This window comes from Nicotiana tabacum, chromosome 19 (assembly GCF_000715075.1).
Source record: "Nicotiana tabacum cultivar K326 chromosome 19, ASM71507v2, whole genome shotgun sequence".
In the NCBI taxonomy this organism is placed as follows: Eukaryota; Viridiplantae; Streptophyta; class Magnoliopsida; order Solanales; family Solanaceae; genus Nicotiana; species Nicotiana tabacum.
In genome coordinates this window covers 119,906,499-119,928,905 of record NC_134098.1, presented here as the reverse complement: position 1 = coordinate 119,928,905, position 22,407 = coordinate 119,906,499, and the positions used below count along the sequence as shown (strand labels likewise).

Genomic DNA, 22,407 nt, shown 5'->3' with positions numbered 1-22,407 from the left:
ATTGGAGTGGGAAATAAATTGAAAAAATTTCCTTTTCTTTGAAAAACAAGGAAAATAAAGTTATTCTAGAGCATGGAATTACTTCTTTTTTCTGATTGTTGAATCGATCAAGTGGTGAAACATGGAGCTTAATGGTAAAAGTTGGTATTTCTTTGTCAATGATGAATGTAATGGAGTTTGTGAGGTTTTAATTTGGTGGGGTCGAGTGACTTGGCAGCTGACATGAAAAATATTGAGGGCTCAGCTGTCACGGTATAGATCCGTTAAGATTAGGGGCAATTTTTAAAAGTTGATTAACGACAGGGGCTAGATTGGGTGAATAGTATAACGGGTGACAGAAGTAAACAATATAGTATAGTAGATCGGCAATTTTGGACCTTTTCCCTTTTCTCTGTTGTTCCATAACTCCTTGCCTCACAATAATCTGAAATTTGTTTTAAGATTAATTCAAGAATGCAATAATATGTTTTAGGCACGCTCTTAATTAATCAAATTATCGTGATTATGTATACGTTCGCGTGACATAATTACGAGTTACAAAATTAAAATCAAGGTATGCGTTCACTCCACTTTGGGCGAAACAGTCTTAATACTAATAAAAGTATTAGTAATTATGTACACGCACGCGTGACATGATTTTTAACACGCCAAACAAAATGAGTACATGTACTTTTGACTCATTTGAAGATAATTCCATAACTACAAATAATCAAGCAATTAAAAGCGGTTTAAGGCAAAAAATGCATAAAATTTCCTACCAACACAATAATACATAAAATTTAGTTAAGCTAAAATTTAGTCAATAAAAGCGACCGTGCTAGAATCACGGGACTCGAGGAATGCCTTAAACCTTCTCCCCGGCCAACAGAATTCTTTACCTGACTTTGTTTTTGCAGACCAATAATAAAAGAGTCAAATCTTCCCTTGAATAAGGATTCAAATAAAAGGTGACTTGGAACACCCAAAAATCAAATTCCAAGTGACGACTCTGAACAATAAAATAATTCATAATTCAAAATTTCACTTCAAATGGAAAAACTCTTTTAACCCACACAATTCATAACATACATATCTTTTTGGGTAAAAAAGGGGTGTGACAACTCTGACGACTCTACTGTGGAGAACCAGAATTCGAGCTTGTACATTGACTTTATTTGAATTTATTAAATTTGTATATATTGTGATTTATTTGGGCCTAATGTGCTACTTGTACGCTTTTTACCACTTTGATATTGTTGAACTGTACATATAAACTGTGTTCTCACGCACCTCTCTGAGTCTTCTTGAAATTAAAATTGGGCATTTGCTTGACATAACCCGATTTCTTTGAGATAGACGAGGTGCTTGCCACCCAGTGAAGGATTTTAGTCACACATGTATTAGGAGGGGAGCACCACCAGCTAAGCCGGAAAGCAGCGCTACCGGTATGCTGACCCTACTCGGTTCGAGTTATCCGCTCGAGTAAGCCAGTATAGATACCTTCTCCACTAGGATTTAAACCTAGGAGAACAAACTTTATGCGGGATATCCCTAATAGGTTCGCTTTATTTGCATCACGCGCATTTGACTTAGCGAAGCTCGGCACAGGGGTCGGGTTCGTATAAGACATGTATCCTCTTTGTGACCATCATACTCATTTATGTACTACTTGCTACATCATTTAGAAGGCTTCCTTGCATTGTTGACCGGCTTTAGAAAATTAATTGAGCAAAATTAAAAAATATCATCCTCCTAGTTTAGTACAAATAATTCTTTTTACTAAGATTTTGTAGTAGTCTGGCGTGAGGTGTAAATATTAATTTTCATAAAAATTAAAAAAGAAAAATAATCGGTTTCGTCGAACTATGCAGATTCTCACCGGATGTGAGATACGTAAGCAACCTTTATCTGGTCCGGCCCCCAATTTTTAAAAATCCAAAAATATATTTTTCTTTAAATCTATCCTTGAGACATCAAATCGAGAATTGTTTTTTAAAAAAATAAAAATAAATGAAGTTGAATTCAAAAATATTTTTTGTTCTACTTCAGAAGTTTTTCTTTCGAAAATTAAAAAGAAAATTCAGAATCCAAAAATATTTTCGGAGATTTAAAAGAAAAAAATTCAAAATTCAAAAATATTTTTTTTTGAAGTCTTTCTTTCAAAAATTAAAAAAAAAATTCTTTCTTCTTTAGAAGTCTTTCTTTCAACAATTCCCACAAAAAAATCAAAAATAAATCCCAAAAAATCTAATTTTTTCCCCTTTGTTAGGAGCTATCATGGTCTGAATTGTATAAGAGTAAGAGTTAGTTTATTTACTTTATTCATGATCTTCCCTAAACTACGCAAGATCTGATTCATGTTCCCACATCAGATTTGATCGAATGATTTTGAAAAAAGTGAAAAAAGTAAAAAAGAGAAAGAAAAAAGAAAGAAAGAGAAGAAGAGTATGTTCATTCTAACATGCTTGTTATTTTGGAATAAAAACTAGTTAAAGGTGGTCGGTTTGTTGGTTTGCCATGGTGAATTACGAAAACAATCCTGGATCACTCTATCATCTTCTCAACCAAGGGAATAAGCACCGCTATTGTTAATTCGACTAAGGTCACAAAAAGACAAGTACACAGTTTGGTGGTGAAAAGAAGAGGCAGATGTTGGTTGACTTTTACCAAGTTTGAGCAATAGGACATGCTTTGTGTGAGACGACCTGTGATGATAGGGACATGAGAATTCTTCCAAGTATTTTGGCAAATTGGTTGCTATGAAATTTCTCACGCCGCCAGTCCTGAAATCCGATAACCAATATTGGGGAACGATTTGATCAAAAAGTCGAAATCTGAATGTTGGTTACAAAGCAATCTTATTGAATTCCGTAGTAATGCTAATGTGCAAATACGTAGCTAAGATGTCAAGTTTGGTCATTGGAAAGTCACTCCCCTCCTTGCTGGAAATGAGTCTTGGTAACTTATTTTGTCATAATTTCTATCATCTGGATTACTTCGAGGTCGTGATCCAGATGTTGTTTGTTTGTCCTGTCATCAAACCTGTCTATCCTTTAATCAATAAAATGTAACTTTTTGTTTTATGTCATTTTAATCCATTATGTTTAATTCTTCTTGCATGTATAGTTCTTTTCACACCAATTTTAGTGACATGATATGCATGCGGAGTTTTCGGCTAGATTTTAGAAAGCCTGTCCAATCTTGAATTAAATCGAGGAAACACTTTGAAGATAAGAAAAAGTCTGAAATACTTTGATGATAAGCCTGTGTCAAGTTCACGAGGAACCAAAATAGTTATATCCGTAGAGGTTAAAGATCTTCATCTCAATCTATCATAGAAATCCGGCTTAAGGATATTTGAATGGCTTGAAGTTTTGTTGGACTAATCAACGAAAAAGGTTTTTTGCCACGGCCTGCCATAATCTAATAATATCAGGAAAGATGACCCAAATCTCCAAAGAACGCGCAGTCCAGGGAATTTAAATGGATTAACTGGTACTGAAGTGCATCATTTCCGATCAAGACAAAGACCAAGAAAAAGTGGCTCCAATTATCAAAGGTCATTTGTTGCAAACAAGATATTGACAATAGAGCTATACAACTGACAAAACTATGAAGACACTCATGTCTATCAATGTCGAACCTGAGAAGAGATAGAATGTTTGGCATTCTTGAGGTTGGGAGACCCTTTTCTGTTACCCAAATACTTATATGCTTCGTCACCCCTTTTGAGCCTGTTTTATTTTTCTTTGACCCCCTCTTTTGGAATCAAGTATAGAGTCCAAAAAATAATCGACATCCTCGCTCGCGTCAACTGTTTACGAGTTTATTACCGATTTGTTAAATTGATTTTCATTACAGGAAGAACATGAATAGACTGATTATATTTACCGTTTTGAGAGGGCATTTTATTTTTATGATAGTTCTGATTATTATTATTATACAAGCATGTTTTCTGACTTGTCCCCAATTTAAAATAGTTGTGGTTAAGTGTTATTACTCACTGAGCAAGCGACTCACTCCCCACTATTTTTTACAGAGACAGTAGTTGACGTGAGCGAGGATTTCTAAATAGGATTTCTTTCTCTCCCCGCAAAATAGCATTTTTAGTTAAATACTATTCTTCTCACTTTTACATCGCGTCATTTTGTCCATTTGCATTATTATTTTGAGTCAGTCTTTGTTAAAATAAAAAAAATGATTTAAAAATCTGTTACCAGCTTTCTAACTATACAAAGCGAGTTCTATCCTAGCACATCAAAGAGGACATACCCAGGAAATAACATGCACAATAAGTTGTTGAGGTTAAACAAGATCTGAGGGTTCATACAGACAGAAGTTCCAAAGAGAAAACTTTGTTGGTTTATTTCCTTAGAAGCCAACAAAGAAAGGGCCAAAAATTGGTCACCGTTTCCCAGAAGGGCAAAATAAAGGATGTGGGGCACACACGACATTGAAAAATGCACAAATCCAATTGTGATTTCCTCTGATAAGCCGAACAAAGTGTTTTGAAGAAATTGAAAAGGTCACTAAGCAAGACTTGCTTCATGGGAAAAACTGATAGCACCACAAACACAAACTGATATCGGGTGCAAGATAATCAAGTTTGATTTTTAAAGGAAAAAACTGCCAAAGTGAAGACTTGCTTGATAGACAAGGTTCATCAATACCTTAGACATTCGGGTATGAAACAGTCGAGGGCAACGATGGAAAGCCAAAATTTCCAGAAAGTAATACAGAGTATCCGAGCAACTCGGTATCGCGCTGAAAGAATCAGTTCTTCTTCAGCAAGGTGGCCGCAAATTCAAACTACTCAGGGAATCAAAGCCACAAACCGACCATCACTATTAAACTCACAAATCTTTCTTTGTTTGAAGCATGAAATAAAGTAGCTTAGAAATGAAGTTCTCAAAGTATAAATGTCACCAAAGGTAAATTCTTCAAAGTCTCTGCTTTTTCTTTCTAGGCATGCCCATAATTACATCATCAACTACTTTATTTTTCAGCATAAGATACACCGGTTCTTAGTTGAGATTCTATTTTGATATAGGGCATACCTGTAAGGCCCCGTAAAAGTTTTCCGAAAAATCCAAATTTTTGTGATGCCAAAGTAGACGTAGAGGTTAATAATAGTAGAAATTTTTAGGTCGCTGCGGTTCGGACTTTTTGGATTGAATAGTACGCTGGGAGTTGAAGGAAAATATTGGGCAGAAGTACGCATTTCTGCGGCCGCAAAACCACTCTGCGGATTGCAGACTGGTCGCAGAGTGGGGCAGATTTCTGGGGCATTTTTGATGCCTAATTTCGTGGCCACCATGCGACCGCATAACCGTTTGCGGATCGCATTCTTGTCGCATATCCCGCATTGGAATTTTTCGGAGGGAGTTTCTACGGTGCACTATGCGACCGCAGACCAGGTCAGTTTTCTTTTCCAGTTCTTGCATTCATTTTCGCGGTCGTTTCGCGGACTGCATAACCACTATGCGGTCGCATATTCGACCGCAGAACCCGTTCCGAAGCTTCAATTTTGGGGTTTTTAAACCCGACCCTATTTCGTTAAAACACATCCCATGGACCATTTTGATCATATTTTCTGATATTTTTAGAGTTAGAGAGAGGATCCTAGAGGGAGAAGTGATCTTCATCACATTACTCTTCAATTCTCACTTAAAATCTTGAAGATTATCAAGAGAGGCATCTAGGTCTTCTTCCTAAGAGGTAAGATTCTATCACCCAAACTCTTAATTTCAATATATAACTATAATGGGCCATTAGTAGGGTAATTCATGGGGATGCGAGTGCTTACCTTTCATGCATGTATCCTTGTACTATATGGGAAGATTGTGAGCTAAAAATGATAGAGAATGGGTTGGGGAATGATGAAATCTTCCACAAAAGGGCCTTAAAATATTGATGCACACCTAGTGTTTGATAATATGCTCAAATGATTTAAACCATGTTCATCTTCCTAATTTTGGTCCAACTTGTTATATTTCTAAAATAGATTGAAGTTGCTAAGAATTCTGGATCATTTTAGAGTTTGAGAAGCTCAATTAAGGTATGTTGGCTAAACCTCCTTCTTCTTAGAATCGAACCCCACAATGTTCATGTAATTAGAGTAAGCCCTTGATCATTATAGAATTGGCGATTTCTAATGTGTTTGTGTTGAATGATGTAAGTTCAATATTTATTCTAAATTCTTCATCATGTTATCTTGTTATTTGAGGATGCGTTCCAAATGTGGAATATGTGCTAGCAAGGTTAAGACTTCATGTCATTATCAAAATAAATGTTATTATGTCAAATTGTATGAAAAGACTCTATGTGTCTAAGACTCCTAAATTGCTCATATGTGAATTTAACGTCTTGAATGGGAAGCCTTATTGTTGTTGATAATAATAATGTTGGAACGTGAAAAAGAACTTGAATTATGAAATACGGCCTAGCGCCAAGAATAAATTTATAATTGGGGCCACTCATGCCATTATATTGAAAGTATGGGAAAGAAATATGAATTGAGATGACAAACTGAATATGGGTGATATCTCAAATGAGATGGCCTCGCCGATCGGGCCGAGATCGGACTCCGTGTAAGAACACAGTGGTATTGTGAATGAAATTGTGAAAAAGGTTGATGTCTCAAATGAGATGGCCTACCAATCCTAGGAGACACACTTCCTAGTCTAAGTCTTTCAACCTCAGTCGTAGGAGATGCACTTCCTAGTTTGAGTCATTCCAGTAGGAGACGCACTTCCTAATCTAAACTACCAATCCTAGGAGACGCACTTCCTAGTCCAAGTCTTTCAACCTCACTCGTAGGAGACACACTTCCTAGTTTGAGTCATTCCAATAGGAAACACACTTCCTAATCTAAACCACCAATCCTAGGAGACGCACTTCCTAGTCAAGTCTTTCAACCTCACTCGTAGGAGATGCACTTCCTAGTTTGAGTCATTCCAATAGGAGACACACTTTCTAAGCTAAACCACCAATCTTAGGAGACGCACTTCCTAGTCCAAGTCTTTCAACCTCACTTGTAGGAGACACACTTCCTAGTTTGAGTCATTCCAATAGGGGCACACTTCCTAATCTAAACTATCAATCCTAGGAGACGCACTTCCCAGTCCAAGTCTTTCAACCTCAATCGTAGGAGACACATTTCCTAGTTTGAGTCATTCCAATAGGAGACACACTTCCTAGTTTGAGTCATTCCAATAGGCGACACATTTGCTAATCTGAACCTTTATTCCTAGGAGACGCACTTCCTAGTCCGAGTCCTTCAACCTCACTCGTAGGAGACACACTTTCTAGCTTGAGTCAACCGTGTTCATTCTAATAAGAGACGCACTTCCTAATATGAGTCCAATACTACCCATGGGAGATGCACCTCCTAAGTCTAAGTTTTATCAATTTTACACCTAATATAAGAACATCCTTTTCGGAGCCTTTAGTTTCATTTTTGCATCTTTCAAATAAAATAAGCTGATCTGCAGCTTTATCCAATAACTCACAAAATTTGCTCAGTGCCAAATTGGGGGCAGAAAACTTTTGTTCGTTTTGTTCGTCTATGATGGTTTTGCAGGATCCCGCCGTAAAGCACAGATTGTGACGATTAAAGCTTGCAGTTTTAGTTCTCATCATACAAAAATAGAGGTCTTTCGATCACAAAATAATCAGAGTCAGCTTTGATAATATGTCAACAACCCGACTTTCCAAGAATCAAGTTCTAAACTCTTATCGATAAAGAAGGTTGTTCGAGCGCAACGATGGTTGGGGTCATGTTTTGACGTGATGCACACATCGACCAGCATCTCAAAATCCATCTTCACAGCTTCTAAATAAGAAGTAAGCATTCAAGAGTCAATCCAAGTCTCAATTCAAGCTCGAGCTTCAAGAATCAATCTTCAATCTCAAGCCACCAATGCGAGTTTACAAGATTTCAAGTGAAGATGCAAGACTCAAGGCAAGAAAAGTAGATAGGATCTTATAGACATAAACATATAATTGGCTCAACAACGAAATGCCTATATCACTTCCTAGACTGAACAAGACTACTATTTCGCTTTGCAAACACACGGGACAAGTTCTAGACATCAACTGACATACACAGAATATCAACAAATCCTCACTCAGGGTCGGATCTATCCCTACCCTCTAGTCAAAAAAGTTAAGCAAAGTCAAGATCAAACAAATTAAGGTACTTATCCATGAGTCAAGAATTGAGCCTAGGCATCACAACTAAATCACTTATTGCTCTCCAAGCACAACACAGGTAAGGCAAGTTATCTCTATTTAACACCACAATACAAGACTTCTCTATTCCTAATTAAAAAAACTAACTACAACCGGTTCAAGCAAAAACCTTGGAAAAGAACCACATCACAAAGAAAAACTAAGGGGCAATTATTACACTACTTAAGAAAAACAAAATATTTTTTTAATCCCTCAAGAAGACAGCCGAGGAAATCCATTGTCGGGAAAAGTAAAAATAAAATCAATCAAAAGAAACGAAAACAAACACACATTTACATATTTATATCCCCACCCCACACTTTAAATTATGGCATGTTCACATAGCACACAAATAAAAAGCAAGAGGTAAAGGAATCTTCCCTGATTCATCTAGCTGGGGTCGCAATCGAAGTCGGGATCTCCTTTGCATGCCTGACCCAATGCACACATCTATGCTGAGAGCTTCTTTTCCGCCTTCTTTGGGTACACCCCATACTTATTAGCTTCACTCTTTCCAATTTGCTCTTTCAAGGCCGCCTTTTCTCCTTCCATCTTCAAGATCAGTCTTTCATCTCCCACTCTGAGCATGAGCTGCCTTTCCTGAATATCTAGAATTGCTCTGCCCGTAGCCAAGAAGGGTCTTCCTAAAATCAGCAGAACCTCTCTATTCTCCTCCATGTTCACCATAATGAAGTCCACAGGGAACACAAATTTATCCACCTGAACTAGCACATCTTCTACTATTCCTTCTGGTATGATTGTTGTCTGATCCGCCAGCTGCAAGGACACAGGTACCGACCTGATCTCTCAAATCTCTCCCTCCAATTTCATGAAAATAGACAAAGGCATAAGATTAATAGAAGCACCTGAATTACACAGAGATTTTTGAAATTTAGTACTTCCTAAAGAGCAAGGTATAGTAAAACTTACTGGATCTCCATATTTTTGAGGGAGTTTATCTTATAAGATGGCACTAAAATGCTTTGTCAGCTTGACAACCGATGTTTTTTCTACTTTCCGCTTCTTGGACAATATTTCCTTCATGAATTTGGCATAAGTTGGCACCTGCGAAAGCACCTCTATGAAAGGTATATTCACATATCCACCTGCTTGAACACTTCTGGAAAGCGCTCGAATTGTTTGTCCAACTTCTCTCTTCGTTGCTTCTGGGGGAAAGGTAGAACATACATGTATTTGCTCTCTTCAGTCTCATTATTTGTTGAATTATCATTTTTCTTCTTTTTCTGAGCTTTAATCTTCCCTTTCTTCTTCAAATCCTCATCTACCCTCACTTCACCTTCTTGAATGTTGTTGATTTTCTATTCCTCCACAATCTTCACCTGTCTTTCAACCGTCTCATCCTTTCGCTTTGATATGAGATCCTCCAACTCATGCCCACTCCTCAAAACACTGCATTTATTGTCTCTTTTGTATTTCTTTCAGTATCAGCAGGGAGTCCTTGTCCATGAGGTCTAGAATTATTTTGCTGCCACGAGTTCAAGCTACCACTTGGTGAATTCCAAGAAAAGCCTGGGTGCATCTGTCCCATAGGATTGAAATTATTACCACTCCGGTAGTTACCTCTATCATAGCTTCCTATAACATTTAACACTTCATATGTAGCTGTGACCTGACACTCATGCGTTGGATGAGCCATTCCATAGAAATCATAAACTGGTGATGGTTGGCTCTGAACTTTGGCTAAGGTCAAATTTCTTATCTCTTTGGCCATGGCTTCTAATTGGGCTCACACTACGGTGTTTGAATCTACTTGATGAACCCTAACAGATCTTCTTCTATCATTACTCTCAGCAGGCCACTGGTTAGTATCTTCAGATAGCTCATCAAGAATTGCCACAATATCCTCAGCAGTCTTCTTCATTAAAGGACCTCCAACTGCAGTGTTCAGAGTTCGTCGTGGGGGAGGTGTCAGTCCATCCCAAAAGTCCTGGAGTTGCATCCACAATTCAATCCCATTATGCTGACACTTTATTATATCTCCTTGAATCTTTCCCAAGCCTCGAAAATTGTTGCAGTGTCCGTCTGGCAGAAGTTGTGAATTTCCCTTCTGAACTTCACTATTTTTGCAGCTGGGAAGTATTTGTCAAGAAACTTTCTAGTCATATCTTTCAATGTCCTGATCGACCCCGTTGGTAAGCTATGAAGCCAGTGCTTCGCGACATCCTTCAGTGAAAAGGGGAATACCCTTAAGTATACATCATCTTTCAACACTCCGTTATACTGGAAGGTGTTCATGATTTCCTCAAAATACATCAAGTGAGTGTTAGGATCCTCATTCACCTTTCCTCTAAAGATACAATTGTTCAGAATAGTTTAAAGCAAGCCTTGCTTCAACTCAAAATTATTTGCTGCTACTGGCGGAGGTCTGACACTGGATAGTCCCTGATTGTAGACTGTTCTGTCATAATCACCCAATGCTCTACCAGGTCTGGGTACTGCATTCTCGAACTGGTCTTCAATCAAGGGTCGATTTAGATTGAATTTTCGACCCCCATCATCATTAACGGTCTCATCAGTAGTTGTACGGGGCAGGCTTAGCTGCTACTCGTGCATCTTCTTATTGTGCTACTTCTCTTACAGCTAATTCTACCTCGTCTTCACCGTTTTTAGCCATGTGTTCTGGGGTTGAAAGTTGCCCCAATATTTTTTCGGTGAGTTCTTTCTCTTTCTTCAACTGTCGCAGACTCTTTTCTACTTCTGAATTGTTTGGAATCAATTCCTTTGAAGAAGATCGAGTCATACACCAGAGACGTCAATCTGTTGCCTACACACAGAAGAGGAAACCCGTGAAGAATAAAAAAAAAGAAAAATAAAATAAAATAAAAAAACTTCCTGAATTAGCACCAAAAATTATTTTGAACACTATTGATTGCCAATCCCCGGCAACGACGTCAAAATTTGACGAGCATAGAACACAACATGAAATTGATGCTCGCTAGGCAAAGATAGTATATTTTAATTATCTTCTCTACATGGATTGGATTTAAATAATGTTAGAGTAATTTCTGGATTATTTGCTATTCAGGATGATCAACACTTGATTTCGAGTGATTACTGCTACAATTAATTACTAAATTAAGATTACTAGTAATTAGACCTAATCACAGAGAAGAGAGTTGAACTTACGGGTTGTAAACAATATGAGAATTAAGGGTTGCGACATGATAGGTGTACGATAGCTATTCGAGATTTAACTCTGTTTAAATTCACTTCTAATGTTCTAATGATTTTCACGAATTCGCTCGATGATTAGCTTAAACGTAAGGTTAAAGATTCCTCTCTCGATTAAATATGAACTCTACAAAATAAACTAATATGAAGTACTGTGAAGATATGCAAGAATACGTTAATGGACTAGTCTTTAGGAAAACGTCTCTCGAATATTCTCGTAACTTGGCTTAATCAACAATTCATAAAGCTCTCTCGATTACTTAGAAGAATCACTAAATTAAACCAAACCAAATAATGCAAATATAATCACCAAAATATTCCTCTTTCGATTAAATAAACCGGCGAGTAAAGTTGCAAACAATTCAAAGCTCCATAAACGTAATCACACAATTAAACTAGAGTTAAATCCACAAATATCAATTAAAATACCATATCCGTCGAAACCCTAGGGAAAGAACCACTCCATAGATATGGAGAAAATCATCACAAATAAGTTTAAGAATATAGAAAACACCAAAGATAACTTTACAATACAAACTCTCATTTTTGCACCGATTGTTGGCAAGAGAATTGATGAAATTTTGTGTGTTTAGGCCGTGGTAGCTCTCCAAAACTCTCCTAGGTCGAATATCCTATAAAAAAAGTATTTTTACACTGTATTTATATCGAGTATGGATGGACCTGGACTAAAATACTCTCTATGAGCCGAATTAGAATTAACTGGGCAAAAAATTATATTAGTGCGTCGTCCATTGCGACGCAGTGTGAGCCGCATTAGTGGAGCTTTTCTGAAGCTTAACCAAAAGAACGCACGCTTCCTTGTTCTCGCCAGAAGCCAAAAAATGGGTTATCCCATCGTTTACCAAGGCCTAACACATGATGTGTTAGTGCCACTTTTCAGAGGGGTTGAAACTTTAAGCTTCTAATGCACTTCTGGCTTTTTCTTCTATTATTTTATATGTGCACCGGGTCCTTGACACCCGAACTCGATTCCGACTTAACTCTCAAACTTCTATTCAGATTTCAAAATTCTTTTTTTATTCTCTTTTAGCTCTAAGTTTTGACCCGAAATCTGAACCTACACAACAGAAAACACGCAATGAGTATAAATTGACTATATTCAAACACAATTAAAGTGTACTCATTGTGTTATTGTGTTAGTTTTCAGCCATTTTATATGATATTTTGAGGTCAGATATTCCGGAGTCTATGTGTGCGAGGATTGAGCTCATTATCATAAGTTAACTATTTTACCGTCATTTCCTATTTCCTTCCCCGTTGTTATTATTATTACTGCGTAGAGGTTATTTTAGGTGACCCGCCTTAGCCTCGCCACTACTTTATCGAGGTTAGGCTCGGCACTTACAGAGTACATGGAGTCGGTTACTACACTCTGCACTTCTTGGGCAGATTTTGGAGTCGGTCCTAGCGGCGGTCAGTAGATTGCTCGGATCTGGTGCTTGACGGAGACTTGAGGTACAGGTGCACAACGTTCACAGCCCTGAAGTCCCCTTCTACATTACTCTAGTTGTTTATTTCGATTCAGACAGTTATGCTTTCATTCAGACTATTATTTGTAGTACTCTAGACGCTCGTGTATTCGTGACACCAGTCTTGGAATTTGTATCTGGATATCGTCGTGCATCAGATTTATCTACTTCATTTAAGTTTATTTAGTTTATTGATTTTCATTTGATTTGAATTATTAAAAATGGTTAATAACTAGCAAGTGAAATGTTACGCGCCATCACGATTTCGAGGGTGAGAATTCTGGACTGTGACACGAATCACTAATTGAGAGTGGCATATGTAAATAATGGCCGGTGATATTTTTCTAAGTATCGGTAGGTAGAGTTACTTGATATAGGTAATGGTAAGAGGAGCCAGTATCCGGTAAAATACTAACGACGCAAACAAGGACCGAATAACAAAAGAGTTGGTCATCGAAACAGGAATTTAGCAATACGTACACTTCACTCAACATAATATAATATAGCTGCCTTGTTAGATGCACACATAAATATCACTTGATAGATTTTGTTTGTTTACTATTTAGTTTTTGACAAAGTGCATGTAGTAGTTATAATTAGGTCCATACTCCTAAATATTTTTCATCAAAATTTGAGCTATGGCATTGACCATTAGAGTACTTGATCTCTTACGAGTTCTTTCCATAGTCAGTTTCTTGGTTCTTTTACAATTTTTGCAGAAAACTGATGCTCAAGTGCTAATCCCTCAAGTTCCAACATTGATGAAATGCAAGTTTGACAAAATATATCAGTTGGGTGACTCACTTTCTGATACTGGCAACTTCATTAGAGAGAGCCTCGTTGGAGCTTTTTCTCCCTTTGCAAAACTTCCTTATGGTGAAAACTTTTTCCAGAACAAATCAACTGGACGATGTTCTGATGGTTTGCTCATGTCGATTTCATAGGTACGCATAGGGGTGTCAAATGGGCGGATTGGGTTGATTTTGGACGGGTCTGTTGCGGAAGTCAAATGTATATAGTGTGAATGAGTCACAATTACTATACCAAAAATTATGACAACCACTAAATAATAAACAAGACAATAAGACAACAATAAAAGAACACCAGAATTTACGAGGTTCGGCCAATTTTGCCTACTTCCTCGGACACAATCAATATTTTATTTCACTCCAAAATTACAAGTGAAATAATACTAAAGAGAAAAGATACAAATGCCTTAAGAAGATAAAAGGCAAATGAGAGGTGTACCTAAATCCTAAACATTAAGCCTCCTTTTATAGAGTGAAATTCCCATTCAAAATTGTCATCCACCGATGTGGGACTTTTGACAATTTTAACAAATCTCCACCTTGGCAAAATTCCACATCTTCAATTTTCTCTCAATAACAAATTTTGGTTGTGTCTTCATCTTCAATCTTTAGTGTTCAACAATGTTGATCAAATTCAAACAATGTTGAAACTTGACCGCAGTCACAATTTTTGTCAGCATATCAGCAGGGTTCTCCGTAGTATGAATTTTCTTCACCGTGACTCCACCTTCTTCTATGATTTCTCGTACGAAATGATACCGAACATCAATGTGCTTCGTCCTTGCATGATTAACTTGGTTCTTCGCTAATTGAATAGCACTTTGACTATCACAAAAAATTATAATATTTTTTTGTTCAATACCAAGTTCTTTTAGCAACCCCTGAAGCCAAATTGCCTCCTTCACAGCCTCTGTAATAGCCATGTACTCTGCCTCTGTTGTAGACAAAGCAACTATTGACTGTAAAGTAGACTTCCAACTAACTAGTGCCTTTGCAAAAGTAAACACATAACCAGTAGTTGACCTTCGTTTTTCCTGATCACCCGCAAAATCTGAGTCACAATATCCAACTACAGACCGATTGCCTTCTTGCTAAAAAACTAACCCAACATCTACAGTACTATGAATATACCGTAGAATCCATTTCACAGCTTGCCAATGCTCCTTTCCTGGATTATGCATATATCTGCTAATAACTCCAACGGCTTGTGAAATGTCAGGTCTCGTACAAACTATTGCATACATCAAGCTACCAACAACATTTGCATATGGTACCCTTAACATATACTCCTGTTCAGTTTCATCAGTTTCATCCTTTGTCGACATAGTAGTACTTAGCTTAAAATGGGGAGCAAGTGGCGTACTAATTGGCTTAGTCTTCTTATCTATGCCAAAACGCTGTAGTACTCTCTTCAGATATTCTTTCTGAGATAAACAGAGTTTCTTTGAACGTCTATCTCTTATTATCTCCATGCCAATAATTTTCTTTGCCTCACCCAGATCCTTCATCTCGAACTCCTCCTTCAGTTGAATCTTCAACTTATCAATTTTTTCCGAATTCTTGGAAGTTATCAACATATCATCAACATATAGGAGAAGATATACAAAGGAACCATCATTAAGTTTGCGCAAATACACACAATGATAGTATTTGCTTCTCTTGTACCCTTGCCGCAATATAAACTTGTCAAATCGCTTGTACCATTGTCTAGAAGATTGTTTCAATCCGTACAATGATTTTTCAAGTTTGCATACCATATTTTCTTTTCCAGCAACTTTGAATCCTTCTGACTGAGTCATGTAGATTTTCTCCTCCAAGTTTCCATGTAAAAATGCAGTTTTTACATCCATCTGAACTAGTTCCAAATCTAACTGTGCTACCAAAGCCAACATAATTCTAATGGAGGAATGTTTTACAACTGGAGAAAATACTTCATTGTAATCAATTCCCTCCTTTTGAGCATATCCTTTGGCCACCAATCTTGCTTTGTAGCGAACATCTTCTTGGTTAGGAAATCCTTCTTTCTTTGCAAATACCCATTTGTACCCAATTGCTTTCTTTCCCTTCGGGAGATTGGCCAATTTCCATGTATGATTCTGATGAAGGGACTGCATTTCTTCATTCATGGCAATCATCCACTTATCTTCTTCTGAACTTTGGATTGCGTCTTTATAAGTGGTAGGAACACCATCAGCTACAATTGACATTGCACAAGCAACCGTCTCTATGAGACGAACATGTTTCGTTATTGTCCTTTTTGGCCTGCTGGTTGCTATTGATTCAAGTTGTTGTCGAGGTTCCTGCGTTGGAATCTCCCTTTCTACTGGCTCTTCTTCCAGAGGGTAATATTCATGAGTTTCCTCCTCTGCTTCTTGTGTAGGAAAAATAAATTTTCCCTCAAACTCCACCTGCTTTGATGCACCACCAGTTTGTTTGACATCTTCAACTGTCACCTTATCTGTTATGGCAGATTCATCAAAGGTAACATCTCTGCTGAATATAATATTCCTTGTCTCCGGACATCATAAGTGGTATCCTTTGACTCCAGAAGTAATCCCCATAAATATAGCCTTCTTTACTCTCGGATCCAATTTTGACTCTTTCACATGATAGTATGCAATTGAGCCAAACACGTGCAAAGAGTCATAATCTACATCAGGTTTTCCATACCATTTTTCAAATGGTGTCTTGCCATCAATAGCAGCAGATGGTAGACGATTAATGAGGTGGCATGCATATGTAATTGCCTCAGCCCAAAATTCTTTGCCCAAGCCAGCATTGGACAACATACACCGTACCTTCTCCAGTAAAGTCCGGTTCATACGTTCTGCCACTCCATTCTGTTGTGGTGTATGTCTGACAGTGAAGTGTCGGACGATGCCATCATTTTCACAGACCTTATTGAAATGATCATTTTTGTATTCACCTCCATTGTCTGTGCGAATACACTTGATCCTCCTGCCTGTTTGATTCTCCACCATCGTTTTTCATTTGAGAAAAATTCCCAACACTTAATCTTTCCTCTTCATTGTATACACCCACACTCTTCGGAAAAAAATCATCAACAAAGGTTACAAAATAGTGCTTCCCACCCAATGAAGGTGTTTTGAAAGCACCCCAAACATCAGAGTGTACATAATCCAAAATGCCTTTAGTATTATGGATCGCTGTACCAAATTTAACCCTTGTCTGTTTCCCTTTGACACAATGCTCGCAAAACTCCAAGTTGCAAGTCTTTACGCCTTTTAACAATCCTTGATTAGATAGAGCTTTCAAGGATTTTCCTCCAGCATGTCCCAAGCGCATGTGCCATAGCCTGGTTGCTTCTGCCTCTTTGTCATCACTGGATGTCACTGTTGCTGTCCCAATAACTGTGCTACCACGATAGCAGTACATGTTATTGTTCTTCCGATTGGCCTTCATTACCACTAGTGCACCGGAGCATATTCTCATCACTCCATTTTCTGCAATGATTTTGAACCCTTTTGATTCTAGGGCTCCCACAGAGATGAGATTCTTCTTCAAACCCGGTACATATCGAACATCTGTTAATGTTCTGATCATTCCATCATGGCTCCTTAATCTTATTGAACCAATGCCATATGAGGTAAGAGGGCTTTTATCCGCTGTGTGGATGACTCCATATTCTCCTTCTTGAAAATTCACGAACCAGTCCTTGTTGAGACACATATGATAGCTACAAGCCGAGTCCATCAACCATATGTCTGATGATGTTGATAACTCTGTTGTAACTAATGAGAAGTCTGAATCATCACAATCAGCTACATTTGAATCCATAATGGCCTTTCCATTGTTATGTCTGACCTTATTCTTCAACTTCGGACAGTCTTTCTTCCGGTGCCCCTTTTCTCGACAAAATGCACATTCATCTTTGCTTGGTCTAGATCTCGACTTGGATCTTCCCTTCTTAGTCCTCGTTTGATTTTGAGGACGACCCCTCACAAATAGTGCTTCTCCTTTTCCGCCCTTCTGTTTTTCTCCCTTTCTTTGTTCATAGCTGTACAAAGCCGAACAAACTTCTCTGAGAGAAATTTCGTCATTTTCATGGAGTAGAGTAGTTTCAAGGTGCTCGTACTCAGTAGGAAGTGACCCCAACAACATCAAGGCCAAGTCACCATCATCAAAAGTTGCATCCATATTTTGCAAATCTGTGTCCAACGTATTGAAACTGGTGATATGTTCATTCATTGTGGTACCAGGAACATAGGTGAAGCGAAACAGTCTCTTCTTCATGTACAATATATTTTGACTTTTTTTTTCAAAAATTTATCCTCCAGTGCTTTCCATAATTTACTTGCAGAAGTTTCCTTTGTGTATGGATATTTCTGCTCTCTAGCAAGGTAGGATCGAATGGTACCGCAAGCACCACGATTGATAATTTTTCAATCTTCTTCTCCAATAACATCTGGCTTCTTTTCTTCAATGGCAAGATCTAGCCCTTGTTGAAAAAGAACATCTAGAACCTCGCCTTGCCACATCCCAAAATGTCCTGACCCGTCAAAAATTTATGCCGCAAATTTCGCATTTGACACAATTCTTGTCATAAGCGAAGATGTCAACGATGACGTATTATTGACACTTGATGTTGATTCTTTTTGTTTACTGTCTCCCATTTTGACACAAATATTATTTAGTAGCTGACGACACAAATCAAGATTATTTCCTTTCTGGTGTGGAAGATCAGACTAAGCTGCAACCACAGAGTATACTCGGACAGAACCTTGACTCAGTTACCAAGATAGATCTTTTCTGATGTGGAAGATCAGACTATGCTGCAACCACAGAGCATACTTAGACAGTACCTTGGCTCTGATACCAATTGTTGCAGAAGCCAAATGTATATAGTGTGAATGAGTCACAACTACTATACCAAAAATTATGACAACCACTAAATAATAAACAAGACAATAAGACAACAATAAAAGAACACCAGAATTTACGAGGTTCTGCCAATTTTGCCTACTTCCTCGGACACAATCAATATTTTATTCCATTCCAAAATTACAAGTGAAATAATACTAAACAGAGAGGATACAAATGCCTTAAGAAGATAAAAAGGCAAATGAGAGGTGTGTTTAAATCCTAAACATTAAGCCTCCTTTTATAGGGTGAAATTCCCATTCAAAATTGTCATCCACCGATGTGGGACTTTTGACAATTTCAACAGGGTCAAAATAGAACAAGTCAATAAATGGGCGGATCATTGATCAGCCTAAAAGTTTCTTGGACTGAGATGGACTAGGTCAAGAAAAGCTAAAATTTGACATTATTAATTTCTTGAAGTTGCGTACACAACTTCAATATTCTCTAGGATTTTCCATTTTCTTGAAAAGTTAACTGGCCTTAAATTTAGGGTTAATTTCATGCGCTGAACTTAACCCGTTGTATTAGTAAAGTCATAATAAAGTGAAAGATCACTATTTTTATTGATGATTTTTTCTTAGCTGACCTAATAATTACATTTAGTTATTTAATGTCAATGACTATATGTCACACTTTTTAATGGATATTTGAAGCTATCTTATTATACAGCATTGGAATGTGGTCTTCCTTTCCTAAATCCCTACAAGGATCAGAATGGAAATTTCACACATGGTGCAAATTTCGCAGTAGCAGGAGCTACTGTTTTGCCAGGTGAAATCATGGCTGAGAAGAAGATTTCTAATTCAGTAACCAATAGTTCATTAAATGTGCAACTTGATTGGATGTCTTCTCATTTCAAATCCACTTGCTCTACTGGTAATTATATTTTCGAAATTTTTTCAAAAGGAAACGATATTGTTTGGTCATTCATTAATTACAGAATAGTGTTTTTTGTTTTTACTTATTTATTTTCTTTTGTCTTTGCTAGAATGCTCAGAAGACCTAAAGAAGGCACTTTTCCTGGTTGGAGAAATAGGAGGAAATGAGTTTAATTATAGTTTATTGCAAGGTAAAGCAATGGAGGAACTTAGAGCTATGGTCCCTGAAGTTGTTCAGACCATTGTCAATGCTGTTAAAGTACGCTTTCCATTTTCTCTGTTTTTAGTATGTGAAACTCACGAAAGATGTTTGGTTGCCTTAGACAAATAATCACGAGCATTAATGTTTACGTCTATTCACCAATATTTGCAGCAAATCAATAAATGCATGATATATGTATTTCGCATAAATTATAACACTTAAAAAGATAGTCCGGTGTACTAAGCTTATTCTATGCGCAAGGTCCAGAAAAGGGCCGGACCACAAAGATCTATTGGATCCATATGTATATTTTTCATCTCAATTTGAGACTGATGTTTCTCTTTAGAGTTAAATTAACTTGATTTATAACTATATCGGGTACAAGTTATCTAATTTTTACCACTAGTACAGTATCACGAGCATTAATAGAAAGACATTTTAGTTGCCTTTGATTAGAAACATTTTGCTAATTAATTCATTACCTCTTTCAGACTATCATTGGGTTTGGAGCTGTCCGAATTGTCATTCCTGGAAATTTCCCAATTGGTTGTATACCAAATTTGCTAACAACGTTTTTGACCAATAATTCAACTGCGTACGATGATAATCATTGCTTGAAAGATCTAAATGACTTGGCAATTCTCTACAATCATCATTTGCAAAAAGCCATTCAAGAGCTGAAGAAAGGACATCCAAATATTACATTGGTTTATGGTGACTACTACAATGCCTATCTCTGGCTTCTACAAAATGCCGCAAATCTTGGTAAGTACTCAAAATAACATTCTTTCTATTTTTAACCTTAGTTTATTTTCTTTTAACAAGAATTTGTCCACATAACATTTTTTTTTCTTTTGATAAATTGATTCCTTTTCCACCCATTTTTCGTCCCGAGCACCCTTATTGAAATGATCAATCTGCACTCTCCAAAAATAAAGTTCGTAAAATGCAATAACATTTGAGAAAGTAACACCAAAGTGATCAAGAAACTAAAACAGTGGCGGTTGCCAGAGCCAACAATTCTAACAAAAGAGTTAGAAAAATGTAAGAATACGTCGCATGAGATTTAAACATGTGTTATAGACTTCCCTAATGTCAAGGGGTTCAACAAGTTATATATTGCGTGGTATAATTTTCTAAAGGGAAGTCAATTAAACTATATATCGAAATGATTAGGTATCATACGGAAGCTAGTAAAATAAATTTTCAACGACGATAAATTAGACAACAGAAGATAAATATATCAAAAGAAACACAAACATTTAACGTGGTTCGGTCAATTGACCTACGTCCACAGGTGCAGATGAGCAATCAACTATATAAAAGAGAGTACAATATATCGAGAGAACAACCTCACAAAGAGGCACACACAAGTGACAACATAATACTTGTCTCACAAAAACTCCCTCCTAAACAAGATTCTCAAATCCCTTATGGACTACGTTGTGGATGCTGCTAAATGAGAAAGAAGAATCCTCAATTTATAGAAGTCTAAAATATTTTTTCCTCCAAAAAAAAAGACTATCAAAATATGGAAGAATTATATTTTTGTTTTTGTAAAATGTAAAACCAATTATGGTAAATATGTTGCCCTTCCTTCAAGAGATAGAAAAATCAAATATGATAAGAAAATAAGGATAAACACCTAACATGAACTCCTTTCAATACAATACGTGTAAATCCACCCCAGTAGAATATCTCATGCAATTACATATATTTTGATTGAAATGTGCAGGTTTTGACAAAAACTCTCTACTGAAGGCTTGTTGTGGAATAGGAGAAAAATATAATTACGACAAAAATAGAATATGTGGAGCTCCAGGACTGCAAATTTGTACCGACCCTAGTACTTACATCAGTTGGGACGGAATTCATTTGACACAACAAGCCTACAAATGGTTGGCAAGATGGCTAATCGATAACATGCTACCAAAATTGAAATGCCAAGCTTAATTTAGGCTTCCTTTTCTTTTTCTTCGCAAAGTTCATCAATAGATCTATTAAAAATTTAAAAATAGGCCTCTCATTTCTTTCTCATTTGTATATAGAGCAATGCGGAGCGAAGCCATTGTCATAAATTAGAATGTATTCAATCCATTTAGTAGAAAAAGGATATAGACGTTTTCTTCCAAGGTCAATTGCTCAGTATTTAACATAAAGCTTCTTTTTTTTTTTTTAATTTTTTTTTCCGTTTTAGTTTTAGTGGTTAAAAGTTAAAACGTTAACTTAGAAAACCTCAAACAAGAGAAGTAATATTTTTTTTAACCTTTCTTTATTTCTTTTTAATATTTTTCGATTTGTAGTTAACTGGAGAAATGATTGCTTTAATTTTCATATTAGCCACTTCACAACGTTCTGTTCTTGTCTCACATGGATATTAAACTTTCAATCTATTAGAACGTTTAAAAAATATTATAACATGTGAAAAAGGATGGAGTGCTTTTTTTCTTTTTCTTTTTCTTTTTTTCCATTCGGTAGATGGAATGTTCATTCTCGACGTGATGGCGTCAGGCGTGTAACGTTGTGTCTTTTGTGATGTGAAGTCTACGTACCCCAAAAACAACATTATCCTTAACTTCTTTTTATATTTTGAAATAAAAACAAGAATACGTGAACATTGTGTTATGAAGGCTGGGGATAGTGAGCTAATTGATGGCGTGGAAGCCATATCCGACGATATTTTAATATTTTAATGGTTCATAATACCAATTAACACCAGGAATGTTTTTTTTTTTAGAAGA

At 36.9% G+C, this 22,407-nt stretch overlaps 1 protein-coding gene across 1 annotated transcript; it reads left to right on the top strand.

The window, feature by feature from the left end:
- Positions 1-6,050: 6,050 nt before the first annotated feature.
- On the top strand, positions 6,051-21,816 carry LOC107784079 (GDSL esterase/lipase At5g03980). Its single transcript, XM_075239307.1, has 5 exons — positions 6,051-13,834; positions 19,210-19,462; positions 19,575-19,723; positions 20,158-20,431; positions 21,402-21,816. Exons 1-5 carry the CDS (start codon positions 13,532-13,534, stop codon positions 21,617-21,619), a joined length of 1,197 nt encoding a protein of 398 aa, XP_075095408.1. The 5' UTR covers positions 6,051-13,531; the 3' UTR covers positions 21,620-21,816.
- The last annotated feature ends 591 nt before the right edge of the window (positions 21,817-22,407 follow it).